Consider the following 25,324-nt stretch of genomic DNA (forward strand, 5'->3'; position numbering starts at 1 on the left):
CAGGTCAGCAAATCAAAAGCAACTTTGATCAAAATATCTGATATGTTTAACATGTCTGATATCTCTCTATACATGACTCAGATGTTGATACAGAACTTGCATTATTTGAACCTAATCCACCAATTGATACAGCACCAACCTATTTTGACATCACTCCCTACGTGTTGAACTAAAGAGGGGCAAGATTGCGTGTGCCACGACGCTGGTGAACGGTGCAAATCGCGCGTGCTGGCTTGCTGTTGAACTATTTCCTGGAATCTGCGTTGCTGAATTAGCAAATAGCTAGCTGCCAGTGTTTGTTTTGGTTGTCTTGGTTGCCGATTAGCTAAAAGAAAGATGTCTGCCACGGAGGACGACACTGAGTTGCGGGATCTTTTGATCCAAAACCTAGAAAACAGTGGGGTCTTGAACAAACTTAAGGCACGTAACTACTAATACTGTAAAGTCATATGTCGAAAGACTGTTCAAAGACCGAGAATTGTGTTGTTGCAGCTTCTAGCTAGCTAGCTAACGTTAGCTAGCTACAGTACTGTAACTAGCTGGACCCCGGAAAGTCACCGATTTATCATCATGAGATCTAGTGTCGTGGGATAGCTAGCTACTGTACCTTCTAACATTGGATAACCGTTAGCTAGATAGCGAACTATTTTACAAGCAGTGCATTTTTAGGTACTTAGCAAGTACTGTTACATAGCTAACGTTAGCTAGGTAGTTCAGGCCAGTTTGAGGCCCTCTTGCTTGGCTAACACTCTCTTTTGCTCTTACTTCTCTTATTCTGTAGGCAGAAATGCGCGCTGCTGTCTTCCTGGCTATGGATGAACAGGATAAAGTGGAGGTAAGATGATAACTGTCTTATGTGCATTTTCAATGAATCCTGATAGTGTAACGTTAGGCTTATTAATTGCTTCTCTTATTAATGACTTTACATTTTTTGGGATGTCAGTGTAGCGTATGATGTACGTCTGCATAACCTCTGCTACCACCCATTATCGTTCCCCCAGAATAAAACACCACTTGTCAATGAAAACCTGAAGAAATGTCTTAATACAAAGGATGGTAAGGGTTGTATTATCCACCGTGATTGTCTGAACAATAGTCTGCTAATCCCATAATAATCAACATACATTACAATGACTCATTCTTTCCATGAGGCTGATCCTATCCTTCCCTTTTTACAGGACGCCTGGTGGCCAGCCTCATCATAGACTTTCTACAGGTCTTTCACCTGGACTTCACGCTTGCTGTCTTCCAGCCAGAGATAAATTCAGTGAGTGTTTTACTCCCAGTGGATAGGGCTGGCCCGGCATTTGGTCAAATAACTTGGAATTGTCAGTGCTACGTTCATCGTTATGGCATGCAATTTATTGCGCGCGTGTCTCCTATTCTCAGCTAAATGGCCTAGACAGCCGTGAGCAGGTCTCTTGTGAGCTGGATATCACCGAGACTGATATGAACAGGAACACTCCTCTCCTGCTGGAGCTTGTCAAGAGGGGCAGACACAAGGAGAAGGCCTCCATCTTCTCAGAGGTAAAGACACAACCACTGCACAGGGCTTGCCATTTTACATAGGTTTAGTCATTCACTACATTAGCGTATTCCCTTAAGCTCCTAGTGGAGAAAAGAGCTTCTGACATTAGCTGTTGTCCAAACCCGAAGCCTCCCTGATTAGTTTTTGTTGTTGTACGATTGTATTTAATATATATATGTATATATGTATATGTGTGTGTGTGATATATATATATATATATATATTTAAAATCATTAAAAAAAAAAATACAATCCTACACATACAAACAACAACATACAAACATCCACAACATCACCCATGCCCAGAAGTCTACCTGATTTGATTATGCTCTTGAATGGCTGTCCTTCCTTTAAAAAGTATTTTCTTCTGAATGGAGTGTCCCACTTGTGATTATAATGGACTGCTTTCTTGCTCTACTGATTTCCCTGCTCTGACCTGCTGTTATCTGATGTAAGGGGGACAAAGCCACAAACATCCCCAAGGTAGTAATTCTTATGATCTTCATTGCCTTCCTTCTCACTCACTAGGGTACATTTACAGCTACATACAATGTTATGAATGAGCACCAACTGTTTCATAATCAGGTATTATACATAGCCTACACACATGACCACACTGAGATGTAATCCTTCATACAACAACATTTTAAGTATTTTGTCAATGGACCTGAGCTGCCAGAGAGAAAATAAACTCTATCACTCATAGTTGTCATTTTGCCGTGACGACCTAATTATAATATTATCTGGGTCAAAAGAAGGCAGCTTGCCATTAGTGTAAATGCACCCAGACGATTGAGAGAGAGAGAAAATGGTTTTCCTGTTGTTCAGCGAGATTCTGACATAACAAGTTTGTCCCACTTTCTTAGTCATGTTTCATGCTCTGCTCAAATCAGCAGAATGAGCTCATGTAGCTATCCTATTCGCCCATTCATATAGAGAACTGTGGGCCACGAAGGTGCACATGAAGAACTAGCATGTAACATATAAAACCATCAAACTCACAATTTAATGTTTGTTTTGATCACCTTAATTGACCCCAAGAGGATGCAACTTCAAATGTAGAGAGGTGTCTTGGTCTGATATCAATGTTCTTCCTTTTTCTCTTTATAGGAACTATCCCCCAGGCAAATAGCAGACGCCCGGAAGAAGTTTGATTCTTATGACAAGGTGATCATTTTTTGTAGATGTGCTCATCTTGGTCATCCTCATAAGTTCTCCATTGCCATTGATTACCTTGTGGAGGTGTTTAAATGTCCAAGATCCTGCCTTTTACTCTGTTTAAACTTTCTGATTCACAGGCCAGAACTGGTGGGATACGCAAAGAGGATTTGAAAGTTGTGTTTGGAGATGTTTTTCCCAACTTCAACAAGTATGTTTGGGCCATGTATTTCAAGCAAAATGATAAAACACTGAGGGCTCGTTCCCTGGACACAGGAAAGCCCACTCCTGAACTAAAAAGCATGCATTTCCATTGAAAGTGCTTTGTCATTCAGGAATAGACTTAATCTGTGTCTGGGGAAACCTGCCCTGACTGCAAAGCTGACCCGACAATGCTATTTGTGACGTGAATCTACAGCTCATCCAGTTTCCTTAACAAGTAATCTGTGTGTCCAATAACAGGAACATGCTGGAGAAGTTTGTCACTGATGAACATAGAGCTGGAGACAAGGCCTCCAGTAAATGTAAGTGTTCTGTAGACTGAAATGAAGTGACATTCTTAATTGAATGTATTTAATTTAACCCTTATTTAACTAGGCAAGTCAGTTAAGAACAAATTCATATTTACATTGACGGCCTAACAAAAGGAACTCCTGCGGGGACGGGGGCTTGGATTAAAAAGATAGCACAAAACACACATCACAACAAGAGAGACACTACATAAAGAGAGACCTAAGATGACAACATAGCACGGCAGCAACACATGACAACAACATGGCAGCAGCACAAAACATGGTACAAACGTTATTGGGCACAGACAACAGCACAAAGGCAAGAAGGTAGAGATAACAATACATCACGTGAATCAGCCACAACCGTCAATAAGAGTGTCCATGAATGAAGAGATGGAGATTAAGCTGCCCAGTTTGATAGTTTTTTGCAGCTCGTTCCAGTCGCTAGCTGCAGCGAACTGAAAAGTGTGATAGTTACAAGCATGGCAACACAAAGCCGTGGAAAATGTCGTCATCTGCTCTAATGCTTTATCTCACCTCTGTCTCTGTAGCTGTAGACTTCCAGGAGTTTCTGGGCTTGTACAAGCGCTTCTTCAGTCAGTGTCGAAGTGTGGTAAGACACCTTTTACTGTCTCGGAGTTCCTTTTTAGATTGTGTCATAGATTGAACTTTGAATGAACCGTTTCTCTCGATGAAACACAATGTTAAATGTGTCCTTCCCTTCCAGGTCACCCATGACACCAGTGATGTAATTCACAATCCCAGTCAATTTATTGAGAAGAAAAGCACTTCACCGGCTAGTAAGGTACATTGGCCCTATTCAAACTATGGTGCAGTGTATGTTGTAGTGCTCTATATAAAATGGCTGTTGTGTGGTTTCTCGTAGGATCACTTTTTTTCTGACTTTGTTCAATGTTAAAATTGCATTATTTTTAATACCTGTTTGTGTGAACTGTTATGTCATAACAGCTTTCTTGTGAATCAATTCATTTCTATGGAACTTGCCTTTTTAAAATAACATAACAAGCAATCATAACTAAGAGACCTAGCTTTGTATTTGCAGGATGTGAGCATAGGGTATACATGACATGGATATTTTAAGAGAATGTTGATTGTTAAAACAAAGCCTCTGTTTTTCCGCTTTCTTTTCGGAAAGGACGAAGAGGTCAGTAGACTAAACTGTATGTGATTCTCCCTAAATGTAGCCACCTTTAGGGCCTACCCAGTATCCATCATGTTAGTGAGGCAGTGAGTGTGTGAGGAGGCTGATAGCTGTGTTCTCATGCACAGATCCCCAGGTTTAAAGGACATAGGCACAGTGCACAGGCGGAGAAGGCTGACGCCAAGGTAAACCGCAAGGCTGGAACAGGGTTGTGCTCATTAGGCACCAAACATAAGAAAATCTACTGAAACAGAGAGGGACTTGCTGGACTAATATGGAACACTCATTTTCATTTGGTTTGCTATAATGAACACAACCCAGGTGTACAGTACCCATGGGCACACACTGGTTGAATGAACGTTGTTTGCACGTCCTTTCAATGAAAGGACGTGGAACCGACATGGAATAGACTTTAAATTGACGTCTGCCCAGTGGGTAGGCTCATACCAACTCATCCAGGGGAGGTTCTGATTTCAAAGGCATGTCTGTACCATAGTCTTCTGTTACCATACCAAATAAACCAAGCGCAGTGAAGATAGGTTGGCAGTATCTCAGCGCAGCCTCTCAAATGTACTCTTATCACCAGACTGATTCTAATGAATGATGAGTGTTTTCCAGTTTTGATTGAAAATCTGACTGTGCTGTGTGCATGTGTTTTACTAATTGCTCAACTTCAGTCTTAATGGTACATAGAGTAGGTACGACTAACGTAGCTAAGCCATTAGCCAAACCTCGAACAAGACCGTTACTTGTGCCGGATCGTTCTCAAAATATCTTTCCTATAGCTAATATTTCAGTGCCACTACTAACTCTCCCTGTCGCTTCAATCCTCTAACCATTTGCAACTAAATGCTAGCTGCACCCGCTCAAATACACAGAAGCGACTTTAAACGTGTGTTTTTGTTATTTGTGCTGTCTTGTCCTGCATGTACCCCACAGGGCGTGGAGGTCAGTCACAGCCACAGTGACACCAGCCTGCTCTTTGGCTCTCTAAAGGGCAAAGGGCAGGGTCACGTGACGTCAAGGCACAGCGAGGCGTCTGGGGACAACGACAACTGCCCCACGGCGAGCCCGAAGAAGGGGCTGGACCTGGAGGTGGAAGAGGACCTAGACGAGGACGACTCGTTCTTTGACGACCCTCTGCCTAAACCACAGAAAACCTATGGCTGGTGAGGACGGGGATTGATTGTCATACACGCTATTGAACATGTGTGCTGCTCCATGATCCATCACATAATTCATGCGTAATAGCGATAATGTAAAACATGGATGCTGTTAATATTAGCATAGATATTGATCATGGCTAATGGTGCAACAGAATATCTTAAGAATCTTAAAATACAGGGGCGTTAATCAACTCTGATGGGCTGGGTCTATGTGGAGAAAGTTGAGCTTAAGTACATATTTATGATTGTTAGGTTCTGAACAAACAGTTTGTGGTAGGGCGACACTAGAGTGTGCCAATGGGCCACAGGATATTGCGGAAGACTAATGTGTAATACAGGAAGGGGTTTTAGTCTCTCTTGCCGTAAATACCACTGTTCCTGACAACACTTGTTACCGAGGTTACTCAGTTGTCCACCCAATTTCACATAATCGGTCACAGTTCCCCGCCCCAATAGGGCATAAACCAACTGCTCTCATTATTGCTACTGATCACTTTCAAACAATGTGCTGATATCCTTTCGCTTTTTCAACCATGGAGATGGCCTGCCTCCCAGAACTTACAGGCAACTTTCTATCACCATACACGCTACCCCCTTACTGACAATGTTGCATCTCTGATATCCCCAGACACCACCTATTCTCCACCAGGCACACGTCCTGCCTTAGTCCTTCTACATGGACTACCTCTCTGTAACCTACCATGCTAGCATATAGATGTGCCAACTTCTCCATATAGTAGCACACAGGTCTTAAACCCAGCTGAGGGATTTGCACCCCCAATCGGGAACCTTCCCTACCTACCCGCCACCTAGGGATCTCGCATGGGTCACATCCCCACTAGGGACCTATCCTACACCGGGACCTACCCAAAATCCCTATTGCACATAGATCTATGGCCTCACGGCCACCGCAGCTGCGGCTTTAACCCCACTGGGACTTTCACACACACCCCCCCTTCATGAAATGGGTTTCCATGGCCGAGCAGCCACACCCAAGCCTAAGATCACCATGCACAATGCCAAGCGTCGGCTGGAGTGGTGTAAAGCTCGCCGCCATTGGACTCTGGAGCAGTAGAAACTCATTCTCTGGAGTGATCACCCTTCAACATCTGGTAGTCCAACTGATTCATCTGGGTTTTGCGGATGCCAGGAGAACACTACCTGCCTCAATGCATAGTGCTAACTGTAAAGTTTGGTGGAGGAGCAATCATTTTACGGACATGTTATTTACTTTCGTTATCTTGAAGGGAAATCTTAACGCTACAGCAGGGTTGTAGTACTCGAGTCCGGTCTCGAGACCACATATTGAGTGTCTTGGTCTTGTCTTGGTGTCGGATGCATTGTACTCGATCTTGTCTCGGACAGTGAGGACGCGTAATTTCTTCCCAAGACCAGCGGAGTAAAAAACGAATAATTATCAGCTCATAAAACTGCTTTGCCAGGCCAAATATATCCACTCATTTCTTTTAACATGAATACAGTATCTTAACAGCCTTTATATCTATTATAGACATGTTAGTACAGTGGTGAACCTATAGGCCTTCAGTGTGTGACAGGTTAGTACAGTGGTGAACCTATAGGTCTTCAGTGTGTGACAGGTTAGTACAGTGGTGAACCTATAGGTCTTCAGTGTGTGACAGTGGTGAACCTATAGGTCTTCAGTGTGTGACAGGTTAGTACAGTGGTGAACCTATAGGTCTTCAGTGTGTGACAAGTTAGTACAGTGGTGAACCTATAGGTCTTCAGTGTGTGACAGGTTAGTACAGTGGTGAACCAATAGGCCTTCAGTGTGTGACAGGTTAGTACAGTGGTGAACCAATAGGCCTTCAGTGTGTGACAGGTTAGTACAGTGGTGAACCTATAGGCCTTCAGTGTGTGTCATGATTCTGAAAGGACAGCAACCGTAATACCAGCGCACTCATGTAGGAGAATGCACTTTTTGTAAAACACAAAGGTCCAGTGGCGTAGTGGAGGGGTTATACGCAGGTATAAGTCGTATACCCACTTTTGTTTTCGTGGGCATTACGTTTATTAACTTCTTAATCCCTACTGATGCGTATCAAAGTAGTGTAGTGGAGGTATGTGACTTGTAGTACAATAGAGAAATCATGCACGAAGTAGCCTACCCAATGTCAAAGCTCATTAAATGTATTTACACACACAGCCTAGTATCAGCGGAATATCATTTGCAGGCAGCAACAGTGTTCAGCTCTCATCTGGTTTTGTCATGGAGCAGCTCACAGAAGAATGACATCGGTAGCCGGTAGGGTAGGAAAGACGTTTCAACTTATATCTACCAGTAAATGCTAACCAAGGCAACAATGGGAATGTAAACTAGGTATTAAAAAAAGTTGAATCTGAAGTGTTGGTTAGTAGGCTATATGTGATGTGCAATTGTTATCGTGCACTGTTTGCATCAGGTGCGTAGACTTGGATGGGCCTGGGTGCACAGGGGCACAATTAGGGTATTTTTTCGTTTAAAAATATATTGTCATTTTGAGAGTGAATCGGAAAACTCATTAAAAAAAAACATAGGAAATCATATACTGTTTTTACACAGGGTGCCTTTCCTTCGCTGGAAGGGCCGTTCGGGAACTTTATGGCAAATTCCCAGTTTATGCTACAAAACCAACTTTATAAGAGGTTTTAAAAATAGTTGCTAGTTGACTCACTGTTCCATGACGTACACTAAGACATTGTTGGCAAAATAGATGGATGCAGTTAAATGCATAATTAATATAATTCACCGATACATTTCATGGTAGTCCAAAAGATATTGCTATCAGGTTGTAAATCACAGCTGGTCTGGTACATTGTTTGCTGCCTCCATTTAGGATAAACAGTTTCAATGACTCAATATTCTGGACAAAAACAGACGATAGTATCTTCGGCGGGGAATGTCAATACAGTCAAACTAGCCAATTATCATAAGCCAGTCATAACGTGGCTAATATGCTAGCATATCTATTTATGTAGCAAGCTAAAAACACAGAGCCTAATGTTAGCTAGCTAGCCATTGGAGAAGTGGGTGAGTGACTGACTGACTTTTCCCCCCCTCATATCGTTTTTTTGGTGGCTACACAGCTAGAGATGCAGGTGTCATTTGGTTAGCTAGCAAGAACTTGAATGACTGTTAGACAGTGAATTTGCGAACGCAAGAGATATGCTATCTGCTCCGATTTTAGAGCACTCTCATCTGAGTGTGCCAAAGCGCAGAACAACGGATGCATTTACGAACGCACATCACCCGCTGAATATGACCGCTGTCAAAAAAGTTATAGTTAGTCAAGAACGCTCTAGATGACATGTAAACAGCCTAACCAGCGTTGCTACAGCGAGTAAAATGGTCCGATTGAGGTGTTCTCTCATTTGTGTCTGGAAGTAGCTTAGCTAGCCAGTTAGCTTGGGTGCGTGGTTTGGACATGCATGCATTGGCAGGCAAGCTGCAGAAGGACGAGGAGGCTACAATTAATTCCCCGTCGTTAATCAGTTCAATTTTGACGGCCAACTAGCAGAAAAAGTGTTAGGGTTTATCTGATGATCCTTCGTTACATTTTTGCTCAGCTTGCTCTGGCTAGCATTTAGTTGTTGATCTTGTTGTTGTGCATAACTGAGGGATTAGGCCTACCTTTTCATGGTTGTTTGATCAATACAACTGTACCTCCCTGTAGCTCAGTTGGTAGAGCATGGTGTTTGCAACACCAGGGTTGTGGGTTCGATTCCCACGGGGGCCAGCACAGAAAAAAAAATGTATGAAAATGTATGCATTCACTACTGTAAGTCGCTCTGGATAAGAGCGTCTGCTAAATGACAAAAATGTAATGTAAAGTTCCTAAATGTAAGAGGACTCCCGTGGTGTTTACATATTTGCAGAAATCCATTCAGGTGTATTTTGAGGCTTTTGGCGAATGCGTTCTAATGATTTGAAGTCGTGCTGTTGCAACTGCCTGTAAACACAGTCCAGTTCAAAGTGAATGATGGCAGTCCCGTTTGGCAAATGGCTTGTTTGTATAAAGGCTTACTGTAGCTTTGGCTATAGCTCAGGTCTGTGTACAGTCGTGGCCAAAAGTTTTGAGAATTACACAAATATTAATTTCCACAAAGTTTGCTGCTTCAGTGTCTTTAGATATTTTTGTCAGATGTTACTATGGAATACTGAAGTATAATTACAAGCATTTCATAAGTGTCAAAGGCTTTTATTGACAATTACATGAAGTTGATGCTAAGAGTCAATATTTGCAGTGTTGACCCTTCTTTTTCAAGACCTCTGCAATCTCCCCTGGCATGCTGTCAATTAACTTCTGGGCCACATCCTGACTGATGGCAGCCCATTCTTGCATAGTCAATGCTTGGAGTTTGTCAGAATTTGTGGGTTTTTGTTTGTCCACCCGCCTCTTGAGGATTGACCACAAGTTCTCAATGGGATTAAGGTCTGGGGCGTTTCCTGGCCATGGACCCAAAATATCGATGTTTTGTTCTCCGAGTCACTTAGAGCACCTTGCCATAAGGCAAAAGTGATAACTATCATACTGGAAAGGCATTGTTCGTCACCAAACTGTTCCTGGATGGTTGGTAGGAGTTGCTCTCGGAGGATGTGTTTGTACCATTCTTTATTCATGGCTGTGTTCTTAGGCAAAATTATGAGTGAGCCCACTCCCTTGGCTGAGAAGCAACCCCACACATGAATGGTCTCAGGATGCTTTACTGTTGGCATGACACAGGACTGATGGTAGCGCTCACCTTGTCTTCTCCGGACAAGCTTTTTTCCGGATGCCCCAAACAATCGGAAAGGGGATTCATCAGAGAAAATGACTTTACCCCAGTCCTCAGCAGTCCAATCCCTGTACCTTTTGCAGAATATCAGTCTGTCCCTGATGTTTTTCCTGGAGAGAAGTGGCTTCTTTGCTGCCCTTCTTGACACCAGGCCATCCTCAAAGTCTTCGCCTCACTGTGCGTGCAGATGCACTCACACCTGCCTGCTGCCATTCCTGAGCAAGCTCTGTACTGGTGGTGCCCCGATACCGCAGCTGAATCAACTTTCGGAGACGGTCCTGGCGCTTGCTGGACTTTCTTGGTCTCCCTGAAGCCTTCACAACTATTGAACTGCTCTCCTTGAAGTTGTTGATGATCCGATAAATGGTTGATTTAGGTGCAATCTTACTAGCAGCAATATCCTTGCCTGTGAAGCCCTTTTTTTTCAAAGCAATGATGACGGCATGTGTTTCCTTGCAGGTAACCATGGTTGACAGAGGAATAATAATGATTCCAAGCACCACCCTCCGTTTGAAGCTTCCAGTCTGTTATTCGAACTCAATCAGCATGACAGAGTGATCTCCAGCCTTGTCCTTATCAACACTCACACCTGTGTTAACCTGTTGGGGCTAGGGGGCAGTATTTGCACGGCCGGATAAAAAACGTACCCGATTTAATCTGGTTATTACTCCTGCCCAGAAACTAGAATATGCTTTTAATTAGTAGTTTTGGATAGAAAACACTCCAAAGTTTCTAAAACTGTTTGAAGGTTGTCTGTGAGTATAACAGAACTCAAATGGCAGGCCAAAACCTGAGAAGATTCTGTACAGGAAGTACCCTGTCTGACCATTTCTTGGCCTTCTTTGTCATCTCTATCCAAAACACAGGATCTCTGCTGTAACGTGACACTTTCTAAGGCTCCCATAGGCTCTCAGAAGGCGCCAGAACGTTGAATGATGACTTTGCAGCCCCTGCCTGAAAAACAGTAGCGCATTTGGATAGTGGTCGATCTGAGAACAATGAGACGGGTGCGCGCGTGCACGTGAAGAGTCCATTTTGCATTTTCAGTCTTTGAACGAAAACAACGACTCCCGTTCGGAATATTATCGCTATTTTACGAGAAAAATCGCATAAAAATTGATTTTAAACAGCGTTTGACATGCTTCGAAGTACGGTAATGGAATATTTAAAAAAAAATTGTCACGATACGCGTCCGCGCGTCACCCTTCGTTACCCTTCGGATAGTGTCTTGAACGCACGAACAAAACGCCGCTATTTGGATAGAACAATGGATTATTTGGAACCAAACCAACATTTGTTGTTGAAGTAGAAGTCCTGGGAGTGCATTCTGACGAAGAACAGCAAAGGTAATCCAATTTTTCTTATAGTAAATCTGAGTTTGGTGAGTACCAAACTTGGTGGGTGTCAAAATAGCTAGCCTGTGATGGCCGGGCTATCTACTCAGAATATTGCAAAATGTGCTTTCACCGAAAAGCTATTTTAAAATCGGACACCGCGATTGCATAAAGGAGTTCTGTATCTATAATTCTTAAAATAATGTATGTTTTTTGTGAACGTTTATCGTGAGTAATTTAGTAAATTCACCGGAAGTGTTCGGTGGGAATGCTAGTTCTGAACGTCACATGCTAATGTAAAAAGCTGGATTTTGATATAAATATGAACTTGTTTGAACAAAACATGCATGTATTGTATAACATAATGTCCTAGGAGTGTCATCTGATGAAGATCATCAAAGGTTAGTGCTGCATTTAGCTGTGGTTTTGTTTTTTGTGACATTATATGCTAGCTTGAAAAATGGGTGTCTGATTATTTCTGGCTGGGTACTCTCCTGACAATCTAATGTTTTGCTTTCGTTGTAAAGCCTTTTTGAAATCGGACAGTGTGGTTAGATAAAGGAGAGTCTTGTCTTTAAAATGGTGTAAAATAGTCATATGTTTGAAAAATGGAAGTTTTCGGATTTTCGAGGAGTTTGTATTTCGCGCCACATCATTGGATATTGGAGCGGTGTTCCGCTAGCGGAAGGTCTAGATGTAAGAGGTTAACGAGAGAATCACTGACATGATGTCAGCTGGTCCTTTTGTGGCAGGGCTGAAATGTTGTGGAAATGTTTTTGGGGGATTCAGTTCATTTGCATGGCAAAGAGGGACTTTGCAATTCATCTGATCACTCTTCATAACATTCTGGAGTATATGCAAATTGCCATCATACAAACTGAGGCAGCAGACTTTGAAAATGTAATATTTGTGTGTCATTCTCAAAACTTTTGGCCACGACTGTAGACTCCGGTCCTGGACAAGACGGATGGTTTTTATTTGGTTTTATTTATTGCAGTGTCTATTAATTGTACAAACGCATTGCCGCTTTCCCACTATATATTACTATAGAATTTTCTCAAATTAGTATACTTAATTCCCAAACATTTGAAGAATTTATGAAAACATGAAAATTACCTTAGATTCTGGGGGTGTACATAAACAGATTTTAATAAGAAAACATGAAAATTACCTTATCTAAGTGTTATAGATTCTGGGGGTGTACATAAACAGATTTTAATAAAATTTCATGTTGCTAAAATGTGGTCAGTTCTACTTTAAATCCAACAATAGTCCACACACACGTTATTTTCAAAGAGATGGCTAACATCAGCAAGCTAGCTGCAATAAACAACAAAACAGTTCCTCTCACCCCAGATGACTATCATTTGAAAATTTAACTTATTGTTGAAAGTTATTCTTGAAAAGGTAGAAGCTAACAAATTAGCAACAACATCCTCTTTGATAACACCTGCTGCAGCTGCTGGAAATTAGCCGACAACAAAAGCTAGGTAGCTAGACCGTGGGAAAACTACTGCTCGCTATTGCACAGTGACCTGTTGTTCTTTAAGGCAGATGTTTCCATACATGTTTCTGTAAAAAAAAGGTCCCACCCATTAAGTCAAAATGTGATTGGTTGATTTGACTATCACTCCAAAATGTTGCCCTTATACAGTTGAATGGCAGATGCCTTTTATTTATCTTCTGATGGCCTAGCAGACGGCTGACTTAGCTAGCTAGATTTATTCCCCAGAGAGCAGCAAAGTCTTCAGTGTTAACCCTTTTTCCTTTCCAACAAAAACTGAAGAGATTAAATCAGAACATCATTGAAAATAAGATAATTATTTTATAAATCCTTAGTCCTTCTCTGAAGGCGTAGAAGGCTCATTGTTCCCCATTGTGTTTGGGTTAGTAATCATTTGTAGAGTGGCTCTATTTTCCCTCAGCATGCATTTATTCACTATTTTGAATGTCTGAAGAATCCATATGTTGTTCTGAAATATGACCACAGAAATACTGGACGTTTTGAACCCTTGTGGTGATTTGACAAAATTACAATAATGGTCTTGAATTGGACTTGCATTCTTCTGGTCTCGGACCCCTTGTCCCCCTCCTGGACTCAGTCTTGACTCGGTCTCGCCCCCCCCTCTGGTCTTGACTCTGACTATATTTACTCTGGTCTTGGTCTTGAATCGGTCTCGTTTTAGGTGCTCTCGAACACAACACTGCGCTACAGCATACAATGACATTCTAGACTATTCTGTGCTTCCAGCTTTGTGGCAACAGTTTGGGGAAGGCCCTTTCCTGTTTCAGCATGACAATGCCCCTGTGCATAAAAGTGAGGTCCGTTCAGAAATGGCTTGTCGAGATCTGTGTGGAAGAACTTGACTGGCAAGCCGAGAGCTGTGACCTCAACTACATCAAACAGACCTAATTGCCCAACAGCAGTGTCCGACCTCACTAATGCTCTTGTGGCTGAATGGAAGCAAGTCCCCACAGCAATGTTCCAACATATTGTGGAAAGCCTTTCCAGAAGAGTGGAGGCTGTTATAGCAGCAAAGGGGACCAACCCCATATTAATGGCTGTGATTTTGGAATGAGATGTTCAAGCAAGTGTCCACATACTTTGGGTAATGTAGTGTACATTGTTCCCCTTTTCTCTCACAGTAACACTCCATACACAAAGTTCCTCTAATACAGTAGTAGGAGTAAATATATTTCAAGCTAGAATCCAACATCAGGAAGTATTGTGTGACGAGAAGTGTGGCTCTGTCGCCACTCTGCTCACTGTATGTTCTCTCGCTCTCTGTCATGCTGCGTATGGAAGTAGTAGCCTTCCCCTGGCTAAGAGTAATTCAGGGGCCAGTCTCTCTGAAAAGAGAAACGGTCAGAAAGAGTAAGTATGTCCTCACTGTAAACTCAATGAGTTAGGCTACAGTGACTCATAATAGTTTGAAATACAGGGCCGTGTTCATTAGGGCACACTGTAACAAAACATTTTGCAATGGAAAACCAAATTACGGGTTTCTTATTGGACAATCCAGGTAGTTTGTTGGTGCCTAATGAACACGACCCTGTTCTATCTATAGCAGGTAATCGCAAATAGATATCCTTGTTAGCTTAGTATTCTGTACTCATATTGAAAGTACAAAGGAGGTGTTTGTTAAGATGACTGAAGTGGCTTAGAAACATGGACCAGCATGTGTGTGTGGGGGGGGGGGGTAGTTTGGTTCCACATAGGAGCACTGTGCTGTCTGTCTCTTCTGCTGTCACTTGTCTTTTTTTCCCCCCTCGGGTTTCTCCTCTGCCTGCCCAGCTTTTTTTTCTATCCTGTTCCTTTCTTCTTTTCTGTTTATCTGTGTGTCCTTTCCTCCGTCCCCAAGCAGCTTCGTCCGCTCTCTGAGGGAGGAGAGCCTCTCAGGGCGCTCCTTTAACCCAATGAGGAGGGGCACTAGCCTCAATGAGTGAGTGTGCATGGTGCTGGTGTATCACTCCTCCATTAGCGGAGGGTTAAAGCCGTGAAAAGTTTGACCATTTGCTTGCTGCCTCGAAACCAACAATTAACGTTTGTAACATTGGCATTGACCTCTAAATAATAACCTATACTAATATGGTGTTCATGGTCTTGTACTTTTCCACTTTTTCTTTGCATGTGTGTGTTTTTTGTCATGTGTGTATTTCTGTGTGTGTGTTGTGTGAGTGTACTTCCTTCACGATGCTCCTGTGTGTGTCCTGTCTCTCCTCTCTCTCTCTCTCTGGGCTCAGCCTGTCTGCTCTGGGCAGTGACACAGAGGGCGATGGGGACGAGCTCTTTTCTGACTATGATAATAAACGGAGCTGCTTGGAGCACAGGTGAGCTGCAGGCTTCTCTTTCACAGCAGGCATCTTCTTTCTCTCTCACTCTTTCTCTCGCTCTCTTTTGTACCCCATCCCCTCTGTTCCCCTTCTCTTTCTCTCTGTGCTGTGCAGTGCCACACTCCTTAGTATCTCTTATATGACATGCCTGTCTCCTCTGCCTCAGTCAATGAATGTGAGTTGAATGTGTTTTAGGCCTCCAGCCTTAGGCCTTGTTTGTTTTGTTTTTCCACCAGGAGAGCAGCAGATTCGGACCCGGCCCCCCAGAGGAGTGCTGCAGGTGGGGGGTTCCACTCCGGAGAAACCCATCACAGAGACCTCTCAGGCAGCAAGAACGGTGAGAGCAGTGGTGTGTGTGTGTGTGTGTGTGTGTGTGTTATGAACTGTAGCAAGGGTTGTATAGACTAATTTTAACATGAGTATGTTTTTGCTTTTATCTCCAGAATGATGCACTTTTGTTAAGCACTATTACCAGGGCTGTGCACAGAGCATTAGTGGGGCATCTGCTCCTATAGTTAGCCTCGCGTTGAAGTGTTTTACCATTTTCTTTTCTGGACAACCAGGGCTACAAATGGAACACAAAACAATTTGACATTAACAGTTGCATTCATGACAAATGTCAATAAACATATAAGATCTGGCAAGCAAACACCTGATAAAAAAAAATGCATTCATAAGCATTTCTGTAAGTACAGAAATTGTTTGCTCAATGGGAAATGAATATCCAACTCGTCAGTGACCACTGTTTGGCGTTTATTACAGTATTATAGACAATATGTCCAGGGTTTTCCTATGATCTTCAATGTAGAAGAACCCCTTACCTTCTAACGACTATTGTGTGGCTTTTCATAGTGGGGTCATAAGTCTGTAGCTGAACCCGTTCAGACTTTACAGATGTTTTTGTGAGAAGAACTGTTTTCACAAACAAGGCTCTAGCTCCGGCAGAAGCAGTAGACGAATCTAATGCAAAAAAATCCAGAACTCTGTAGCTCAAACACGCAACGTTTAAAAGGGGTTAGAAGCACTAAATCACGCCGGTGTGATCGTGGGATTCAAGAGGTTTTAATTCCATGAATAAATCAACCTTAAATCCAGTCATAGACTTCTACTGCTCCTCTAGCTAAATCATTTTATTTTTAACTGCAAAAACACACTCGCTCATCACACGGTGCAGTCTAAGCATGTTAGAGCCACAGATGAAAGGGAGTTTGTTTAAAGTATCTTTGCTAAAACAGCTACTGGGGTAGGCTATACCAGCTGATCATCGCAATTGTAGGCTCGATAAATTAGCTAGTGAGCTAGGCTATGCTGTCAAAACAAGCTAACTAGTCTTTACTTGATTTTAAATTTGTTCTGCTACTGGCAAAGTCGAACTGCAGTTGTTGCACCAATCAAATGGGCACTTTTTTTTTTATAGGGCTCTATCTGTGCACGTGCCTGACTATTGGGTTCTTTGCTTCTTGAGTAAATCCCTCGAATGCTTTTTCTAGGTACTTCTTCTAACCCCAGAGACAAAGGATTCAAAGACTTGAAAATTATAAATGATAAAACCGGATCTTCCGTGCAGGGTATGATCTTAACCCAATTCCAGGTTTTATTTCTTTATATTATGCTGTTTTTGGTGAGTTACATATTTGAATTGTATTTATTTCATATACACCACATGATCAAAAGTATGTGGACACCTGCTCGTTGAACATCTCATTCCAAAGTCATGGGCATTAATATGTAGTTGGTCACCCCTTTGCTGCTGTAACAGCCTCCACTCTTCTAGGAAGGCTTTTTTACAAAAATTTTATTTATTTATTTATTTATTTCACCTTTATTTAACCAGGTAGGCAAGTTGAGAACAAGTTCTCATTTACAATTGCGACCTGGCCAAGATAAAGCAAAGCAGTTCGACAACATACAACAACACAGAGTTACACATGGAGTAAAACAACATACAATCAATGATGCAGTAGAAAAAAATAAGACTATATACAATGTGAGCAAATGATGTGAGATAAGGGAGGTAAAGGCAAAAAAATGCCATGGTGATGTTGGAACATTAGTGAGGTCGGGCACTGATGTTGGGCTATTAGGCCTGGATCGCTGTTGTCGTTCCAATTCATCTCAAAGGTGTTCAATGGGGTTGAGGTCAAGAGCAGGCCAGTCAAGTTCTCGACAAACCATTTTCTGTGTAGGCCTTGCTTTGTGCACGGGGGCATTGTCATGCTGAAACAGGAAAGGGCTTTCCACAAAATGTTGCCACAAAGTTGAAAGCACAGAGTCGTGTAGAATATAATTGTACGCTGTAGGGTTAATATTTCCCTTCACTGGAACTAAAGGGCCTAGCCCAACCATGGAAAAACTGCCCCAGACCATTATTCCTCCCAACTTTACAGTTGGCAATATTCGTCGGGGCAGGTAGCGTTCTCCTGGCATCCGCCAAACCCAGATTAGTCCGTCGGACTGCCTGATGGTAAAGCGTGATTCATCATTCCAGAGATGCTTGGCATTGCGCATGGTGATCTTAGGCTTGTGTGCAGCTGCTCGGCCATGGAAATCCATTTTAATTAAGTTCCCGACGAACAGTTATTGTGTTGACATTGCTTCCAGAGTCCGTTTGGAACTTGGCAGTGAGTGTTGCAACCGAGTAGATGCGATTTTTACGCACTTCAGCACTTGGCGGTCCCGTTCTGTGAGCTTGTGTGGCCTACCACTTTGCGGAAGAGCCGTTGTTTTTCCTAGATGTTTCCACTTCACAATAACATCACTTACAGTTGACCATGGCAGAAATTTGATGAACTGACTTGTTGGAAAGCTGGAATCCTTTGATGGTGCCACGTCAAAAGTAACTGAGCTCTTCAGTGAGGCCATTCTACTGCCAATGTTTGTCTATGAAGATTGCATGGCTGTGTGCTCAATTTTATACACCTGTCAGCAACGGGTGTGGCTGAAATAGCCAAATCCACTAATTTGAAGGGGTGTCCACATACTTTTGTATATATAGAGTATCATCCTGATATACCCCTCTTTGTTTTGCCAGATGACGACTACGGCGATGACTTTAACAGGTAATGTAGGGCGTTGTACTGTGTCTTCCCTAGATCTCACTAGCTATTTTTAAATGCTGCTCAGTGCTCGTTCAGTTTCATGCCCTATCTGTGCCATGAGAGATATCAATCTAAAGGGTTTCCCTTCTCTGCGCGTTTCTTGTTTACCACCACCAGCCATCGATCAGATATCTCCAAGAGTGAGGTGAGCATCGGAGAAGAGATCGAGGAGGTTTCCATCGAGGGACCCGACAACAGCGATAAGGTAGGGGTGTGTGTGTGTGTGTGTGTGTGTGTGTGTGGTGTGGTGGGGGGGGGGGGGGGATGGGATACCTAGTCAGTGGCACAGCTGAATGCATTAAACCAAAATGTGTCCTCCACATTTAAGTCAACGCCTCTGAATCAGAGAGGCGCTGGGAGCTGCCTTAATTGACGTCCACGTCATCGGTGCCTGTGTGTCATAGGAAGGGCAACAGGCAGTCAACCCTACATATGTGTAAAGCTAGTCAGCAGTGGGCCCTTGTAGTTACTACAGTTTTAGGTTGAGTTTTACATAAAGGCATAGTCCAGTATAGGGTGGGGATAGGAATCAAAATGTAATTGACAGTTTATATTCTCTTTGAGCACATTCTATTAGCTAAATTTGACATGTTCCCTATAATAATAATAATGCTGTACATAAATTCTAATAAATATGAATTTTATGTTAGTAGGTGTCTTTGGTGGTATTTCTATATTACCTTATCTCACACTCACCCTTTCTTTTCTCTCCCCCTCAATACCGCCCCCAGTTTGATGAGATCACTCAGGACCTCAGCGTATCTCAGCTCAGCCAGAGTCAAGGAGCTGACTACATGGAGGAGGTGGCATGACAATCCCATCAGCCTTACACCACAAAGGCCATTTCTACTACGTTAACTATTATTTATGTTATGTGTGCACATCATTTGTGTACATTTGTGTTCATGGATCTAATAAAATTACCACTGTCACCAAGATTGTTCTTGAGCAGGGTTTTTTTATTGTGCTCCTTTTTTATTATTTGCAGTTGATTGGCTGTTTAGATGTCATCCTGCTGGCAGACCACTGCAAAATGGTTCCATACTTAGTTACATCTAGTGAAATGTCAAACTTTTGATAACTGTCTGTATAACTTTCAATTTTATGCAGAGGATGTAGACAACCATGTTATTAATCATAGTAGATAATGACAACTATGGTATGTAAGTACATTAAATAACTTTATGCACATAGCTCTTCAGTGATATTGTTTTGCTAAATCATTTTTTTTTAACCTTTATTAAAACAGTATCCCCCACATAAAGCAAGTCTGTGTACAACCATACCACTGCAATATACCTCAGGTTTTAGCATGTCATGAGATGTTTTTCGATCATACCACGCTCAAAGTCGCTTAGGTCACTCGTTTTGCCCATTCTAACGTTCAATCAAACACTAACTGAATGCCTCGATGCCGGTCTGCCTGCTTTATTATAGCATGCCATGGCCAAGTGACTCACTGCCCTGTAGGAGTGAAGCATTTTTGTGAACTTTGTAATAAACTTAAAGCATATTTCTTGAGTTCCCCTGCTTATCTTGTGGTTATGTAAGTGTCAGGATGCCAATTGAGGTTTTGAGAACTTGCAGCGACAGTGCTTGGCCACACACATGTAGGTTGATCAAACGGACAAAAGTTTTACTTCTTTCTTGTTGATCAGACAAAACAGACATACTGTCATCTCTGAGGTTCACAGCTTCACTTCTTCAAACGTGGCTTAAAAAGGCCCAAGAGTATTTTGAAACTTTATTCCTCTGTTATTCTGGTAAGTCCTCTCGCACAACAAATGGAATTATATGTGACCTAGGCAATCTTAGCATGTTTCTAAAAAAAATATATATATATAATTTACTTTTACTGTTATATTGTAAGAGGAAAAACTGCTGGGTTAAATATGTTCAATATGCTCTTAAATGTTTATTTGGAAACATAGTGATAATGTATGTAAAAATATCTTACTGTGGATTGTATCTATTGTAAACAAATCTGTTGATTTCTAAATCATGCCCTACCTGAAATCATTTAAATTCTACTTTGGACTGTCTTGTCTGACATTGTATTGTCTGCATTGATGCACTTTGTACCATTTTATTACCCTTCATTATTTTCACAGAAACACTTTTATCATAATTGTTGTGTGCAATAGATTCATGCTACTTGAGGCAGCTTTTTTTGTTTGTTTAGGTTTATTATGCAGTCTGAACTCGCATTACCTGAAGAAAAAAAATCCCCTCGGGATCTTGCTGGAATGTATCAAATCCAATCAAATATGCATGAACTCTGCAGCTAGGGAAGCTAAGGAAATGCCCACTCCATGCAAAGAATAATGTCTCACAAAACATATTGTACAACATAAACTATGCAAAAGCCTTTGACTAAACTGTCTGGCCCAGATTGATCCTTCATCAGGGGCCCACCTGCACAGCCCAGACTGAACAGAAATGGTTGTAATTAGCCCACTATCACCAATAGCTCAGAAAATAAAGGGGACAAAATGAAGCCAATGGGTTTTATATTTAGATGACTACTAAAGTTAAAACAGTGGCTGCTGTTTGGACTTTTTTGACAGCTAAAGATCCTGAAACTTGTGCACATGTAGGGGATTAGCTACATTACTGGCGAATGGTGCTCATTTAATAAAGTTACATCAAAGCTGAATCAATGTCTGCACGATAACCAGGGCTAATGATAGTATTATACATAACATAACCGAATATAATAGCATGGTATAATGTTACTGTAAGACAAAAAAACACCACCTAATTTCTTTTGAGATTTCAAGATGATTGTGCGAATGGTCTGCATTTTTATCTCATGATGCCAAAACTCAACAGTGCGAGCCACTCGGCAAAATATGTGCTTTGATTTAATGATTTAAACTAAACATGTACAGTGGGGGGGAAAAGTATTTGATCCCCTGCTGATTTTGAACGTTTGCCCACTGACAAAGAAAGGACCAGTCTATAATTTTAATGGTAGGTTTATTTGAACAGTGAGAGACAGAATAACAACAAAAAAGTCCAGAAAAATGCATGTCAAAAATGTTAGAAATTGATTTGCATTTTAATGAGGGAAATAAGTATTTGACCCCCTCTCAATCAGAAAGATATCTGGCTCCCAGGTGTCTTTTATGCAGGTAACGAGCTGAGATTAGGAGCACACTCTTAAAGGGAGTGCTCCTAACCGCAGCTTGTTACCTGTAAAAAAGACACCTGTCCACAGAAGCAATCAATCAATCAGATTCCAAACTCTCCACCATGGCCAAGACCAAAGAGCTCTCCAAGGATGTCAGGGACAAGATTGTAGACCTACACAAGGCTGGAATGGGCTACAAGACCATCGCCAAGCAGCTTGGTGAGAAGGTGACAACATTTGGTGCGATTATTCGCAAATGGAAGAAACACAAAAGAACTGTCAATATCCCTTGGCCTGGGGCTCCATGCAAGATCTCACCTCGTGGAGATGCAATGATCATGAGAACGGTGAGGAATCATCCCAGAACTACACGGGAGGATCTTGTCAATGATCTCAAAGCATCTGGGACCATAGTCACCAAGAAAACAATTGGTAACGCAGTACGCCGTGAAGGACTGAAAATCCTGCAGCGCCCGCAAGGTCCCCCTGCTCAAGAAAGCACATATACATGCCCGTCTGAAGTTTTCCAATGAACATCTGAATGACTCAGAGGACAACTGGTGAAAGTGTTGTGGTCAGATGAGACCAAAATGGAGCTCTTTGACATCAACTCAACTCGCTGTGTTTGGAGGAGGAATGCTGCCTATGACCCCAAGAACACCATCTCCACCGTCAAACATGGAGGTGGAAACATTATGCTTTGGGGGTGTTTTTCTGCTAAGGGGACAGGACAACTTCACCGCATCAAAGGGACGATGGACGGGGCCATGTACTGTCAAATCTTGGGTGAGAACCTCCTTCCCTCAGCCAGGGCATTGAAAATGGGTCCTTGATGGGTATTCCAGCATGACAATGACCCAAAACACACGGCCAAGGCAACAAAGAAGTGGCTCAAGAAGAAGCACATTAAGGTCCTGGAGTGGCCTAGCCAGTCTCCAGACCTTAATCCCATAGAAAATCTGTGGAGGGAGCTGAAGGTTCGAGTTGCCAAACGTCAGCCTCGAAACCTTAATGACTTGGAGAAGATCTGCAAAGAGGAGTGGGACAAAATCCCTCCTGACATGTGTGCAAACCTGGTGGCCAACTACAAGAAACGTCTGACCTCTGTGATTGCCAACAAGGGTTTTTCCACCAAGTACTAAGTCATGTTTTGCAGCGGGGTCAAATACTTATTTCCCTCATTAAAATGCAAATCATTTTGTAACATTCTTGACATGCGTTTTTCTTGATTTTTTTGTTGTTATTCTGTCTCTCACTGTTCAAATAAACCTACCATTAAAATTATACACTGATCATTTCTTTGTAAGTGGGCAAACGTACAAAATCAGCAGGGGATCAAATACTTTTTTCCCCCACTGTAGGTTATGCTAGAGTTTAACGCCATGACATCTGCTCTAAAATGCTACATAATTCAAAACAACACTAAGCTACTTCCGAACAACACTATAACTCAAGAAAATCTAAATGCATATCCCCCTTAAATTGACTGAGATAACGGTTGGTATCAGATGCTGCATGGAAGTTTCACCGATAAATGATACATTCTTACAACTGATAGAACTGTGACAGGAGGGCGACCACAAAAATGTGTGTTGAACATGATTCGGATCTTCAGCTCTGGGGAAAAGGGGGTCGACGGGGCGATTACCTACGGATCCGCAGCCTGGCCAAGTTAAAAAGCATTGGATTGGTGTAAACATGGACGAGAGAGCGTTTCATTCCACCATATTATTTTACAACAGTCTGCGCTATTCATTTGAAATCCAAGTCACATTGAGATTGACTTTATAATTTAAACCTGACACTAAACTGATTTTCTAATTAAAATTGAAAATCGAATAGAAATAAAAACGAATATATAAACACAAAACTATAATAACCTTGGTACAGACAGGAGGAGGTGAATATATGGCTTAACTTATTTTGTCAGGTGATGAGGTATATTATAACATTGAAGATAAAATATGCAGGAAAAATACAGTATGTTTGAGAAATCTAACATACAGTTGAAGTCGTAAGTTTACCCACACCATAGCCAAATACATTTAAACTCAGTTTTTCACAATTCCTGACATTTAATCCTAGTAAAAATTCCCTGTCTTAGGTCAGTTAGAATCCCCACTTTATTTTAAGAATGTGAAATGTCAGAATAATAGCTGGAGAGAATGTTTTATTTCAGCTTTTATTTCTTTCATCAGATGGCATCAGTGGGTCAGAAGCTTACATACACTCAATTAGTATTTGGTATCATTGCCTTTAAATTGTTTAACTTGGGTCAAACGTTTTGGGTAGCCTTCCACAAGCTTCTCACAATAAATTGGGTGAATTTTGGCACATTCCTCCTGACAGAGCTGGTGTAACTGAGTCAGATTTGTAGGCTTCCTTGCTCGCACATGCATTTTTTAGTTCTGCCCACAAATTTTCTATAGGATTGAGGTCAGGGCTTTGTGATGGCCACTCCAATACCTTGACTTTGTAGGCCTTAAGCCATTTTGCCTCAACTTTGGATGAATGCTTGGGGTCATTGTCCATTTGGAAGACCCATTTGCAACCAAGCTTTAACTTCCTGACTGATGTCTTGAGATGTTGCTTCAATATATCCGCATAATTTTCCATCCTCATGATGCCATCTATTTTGTGATGTGCACCAGTCCCTCCTGCAGCAAAGCACCCCTACAACATGATGCTGCCACCCCCATGCTTCACGGTTGGGATGGTGTTCTTCGGCTTGCAAGCCTCCCCATTTTCCCTCCAAACATAACGATGGTCATTATGGCCAAACAGTTCTATTTTTGTTTCATCAGACCACAGGACATTTCTCCAAAAAGTACAATCTTTGTCCCCATGTGCAGTTGCAAAATGTAGTCTGGCTTTTTTATGGTGGTTTTGGAGCAGTGGCATCTTCCTTGCTGAGTGGGCTTTCAGGTTATGTCGATATAGGACTCGTTTTACTGTGGATATAGATACTTTTGTACCTGTTTCCTCCAGCATCTTCACAAGGTCCTTTGCTGTTGTTCTGGGATTGATTTGCACTTTTTGCACCAAAGAACGTTCGTCTCTAGGAGACAGAACACGTCTCCATCCTGAGCGGTATGATGGCTGCGTTGTCCCATGGTGTTTATACTTGCATACTATTGTTTGTACAGATGAACGTGGTACCTTCAGGCGTTTCGAAATTGCTCCCAAGGACGAACCAGACTTTGTGGAGGTCTACATTTTTTTTCTGAGGTCTTGGCTGATTTCTTTTGATTTTCCCATGATGTCAAGCAAAGAGGCACTGAGTTTGAAGGTAGGCCTTGAAATACATCCACAGGTACACCTCCAATTGACTCAAATGTTGACATTTAGCCTATCAGAAGCTTCTAAAGCCATGACATCTTTTTCTGGAATTTTCCAAGCTGTTTAAAGGCACAGTCAACTTAGTGTATGTAAACTTCTGACCCACTGGAATTGTGACACAGTGAAGTGAAATAATCTGTCTGTAAACAATTGTTGGAAAAATGACTTGTGTCATGCACAAAGTAGATGTCTTAACCGACTTGCCAAAACTATAGTTTGTTAACAAGAAATGTGTGGAGTGGTTGAAAAACGAGCTTTAATGACTCCAACCTAAGTGTACATAAACTT

General features: G+C 42.0%; 1 protein-coding gene across 13 annotated transcripts; it reads left to right on the plus strand.

The window, feature by feature from the left end:
- The first annotated feature begins 163 nt into the window (after window positions 1-163).
- On the plus strand, window positions 164-20,707 carry cep43 (centrosomal protein 43). Of its 13 annotated transcripts, none has more exons than XM_029733206.1 (22): window positions 164-420; window positions 782-835; window positions 1,002-1,056; window positions 1,179-1,267; window positions 1,390-1,527; window positions 1,984-2,010; window positions 2,638-2,694; window positions 2,826-2,896; window positions 3,148-3,209; window positions 3,749-3,810; window positions 3,925-4,002; window positions 4,354-4,362; window positions 4,488-4,544; window positions 5,299-5,528; window positions 14,439-14,507; window positions 14,998-15,075; window positions 15,377-15,463; window positions 15,703-15,803; window positions 16,957-17,034; window positions 18,498-18,525; window positions 18,682-18,769; window positions 19,296-20,707. In XM_029733206.1, exons 1-22 carry the CDS (start codon window positions 337-339, stop codon window positions 19,374-19,376), a joined length of 1,683 nt encoding a protein of 560 aa, XP_029589066.1. In that variant the 5' UTR covers window positions 164-336; the 3' UTR covers window positions 19,377-20,707. The 13 variants fall into 13 exon arrangements, with proteins under 13 accessions (XP_029589066.1, XP_029589067.1, XP_029589068.1 ...); XM_029733207.1 differs by having other exon boundaries at window positions 14,442-14,507; XM_029733208.1 differs by lacking the exon at window positions 4,354-4,362 and having other exon boundaries at window positions 165-420.
- The last annotated feature ends 4,617 nt before the right edge of the window (window positions 20,708-25,324 follow it).

This window comes from Salmo trutta, chromosome 35 (genome assembly GCF_901001165.1).
Source record: "Salmo trutta chromosome 35, fSalTru1.1, whole genome shotgun sequence".
NCBI classification, from domain to species: domain Eukaryota; kingdom Metazoa; phylum Chordata; class Actinopteri; order Salmoniformes; family Salmonidae; genus Salmo; species Salmo trutta.

Coding starts and splice junctions, on each gene's coding strand:
- cep43 (XM_029733206.1), top strand. CDS start 337: ATGTCTGCCACGGAGGACGACACTGAGTTGCGGGATCTTTTGATCCAA. Junction 421..781: donor GGGTCTTGAACAAACTTAAG/GCACGTAACTAC, acceptor CTTATTCTGTAG/GCAGAAATGCGCGCTGCTGT. Junction 4,545..5,298: donor CGGAGAAGGCTGACGCCAAG/GTAAACCGCAAG, acceptor TGTACCCCACAG/GGCGTGGAGGTCAGTCACAG.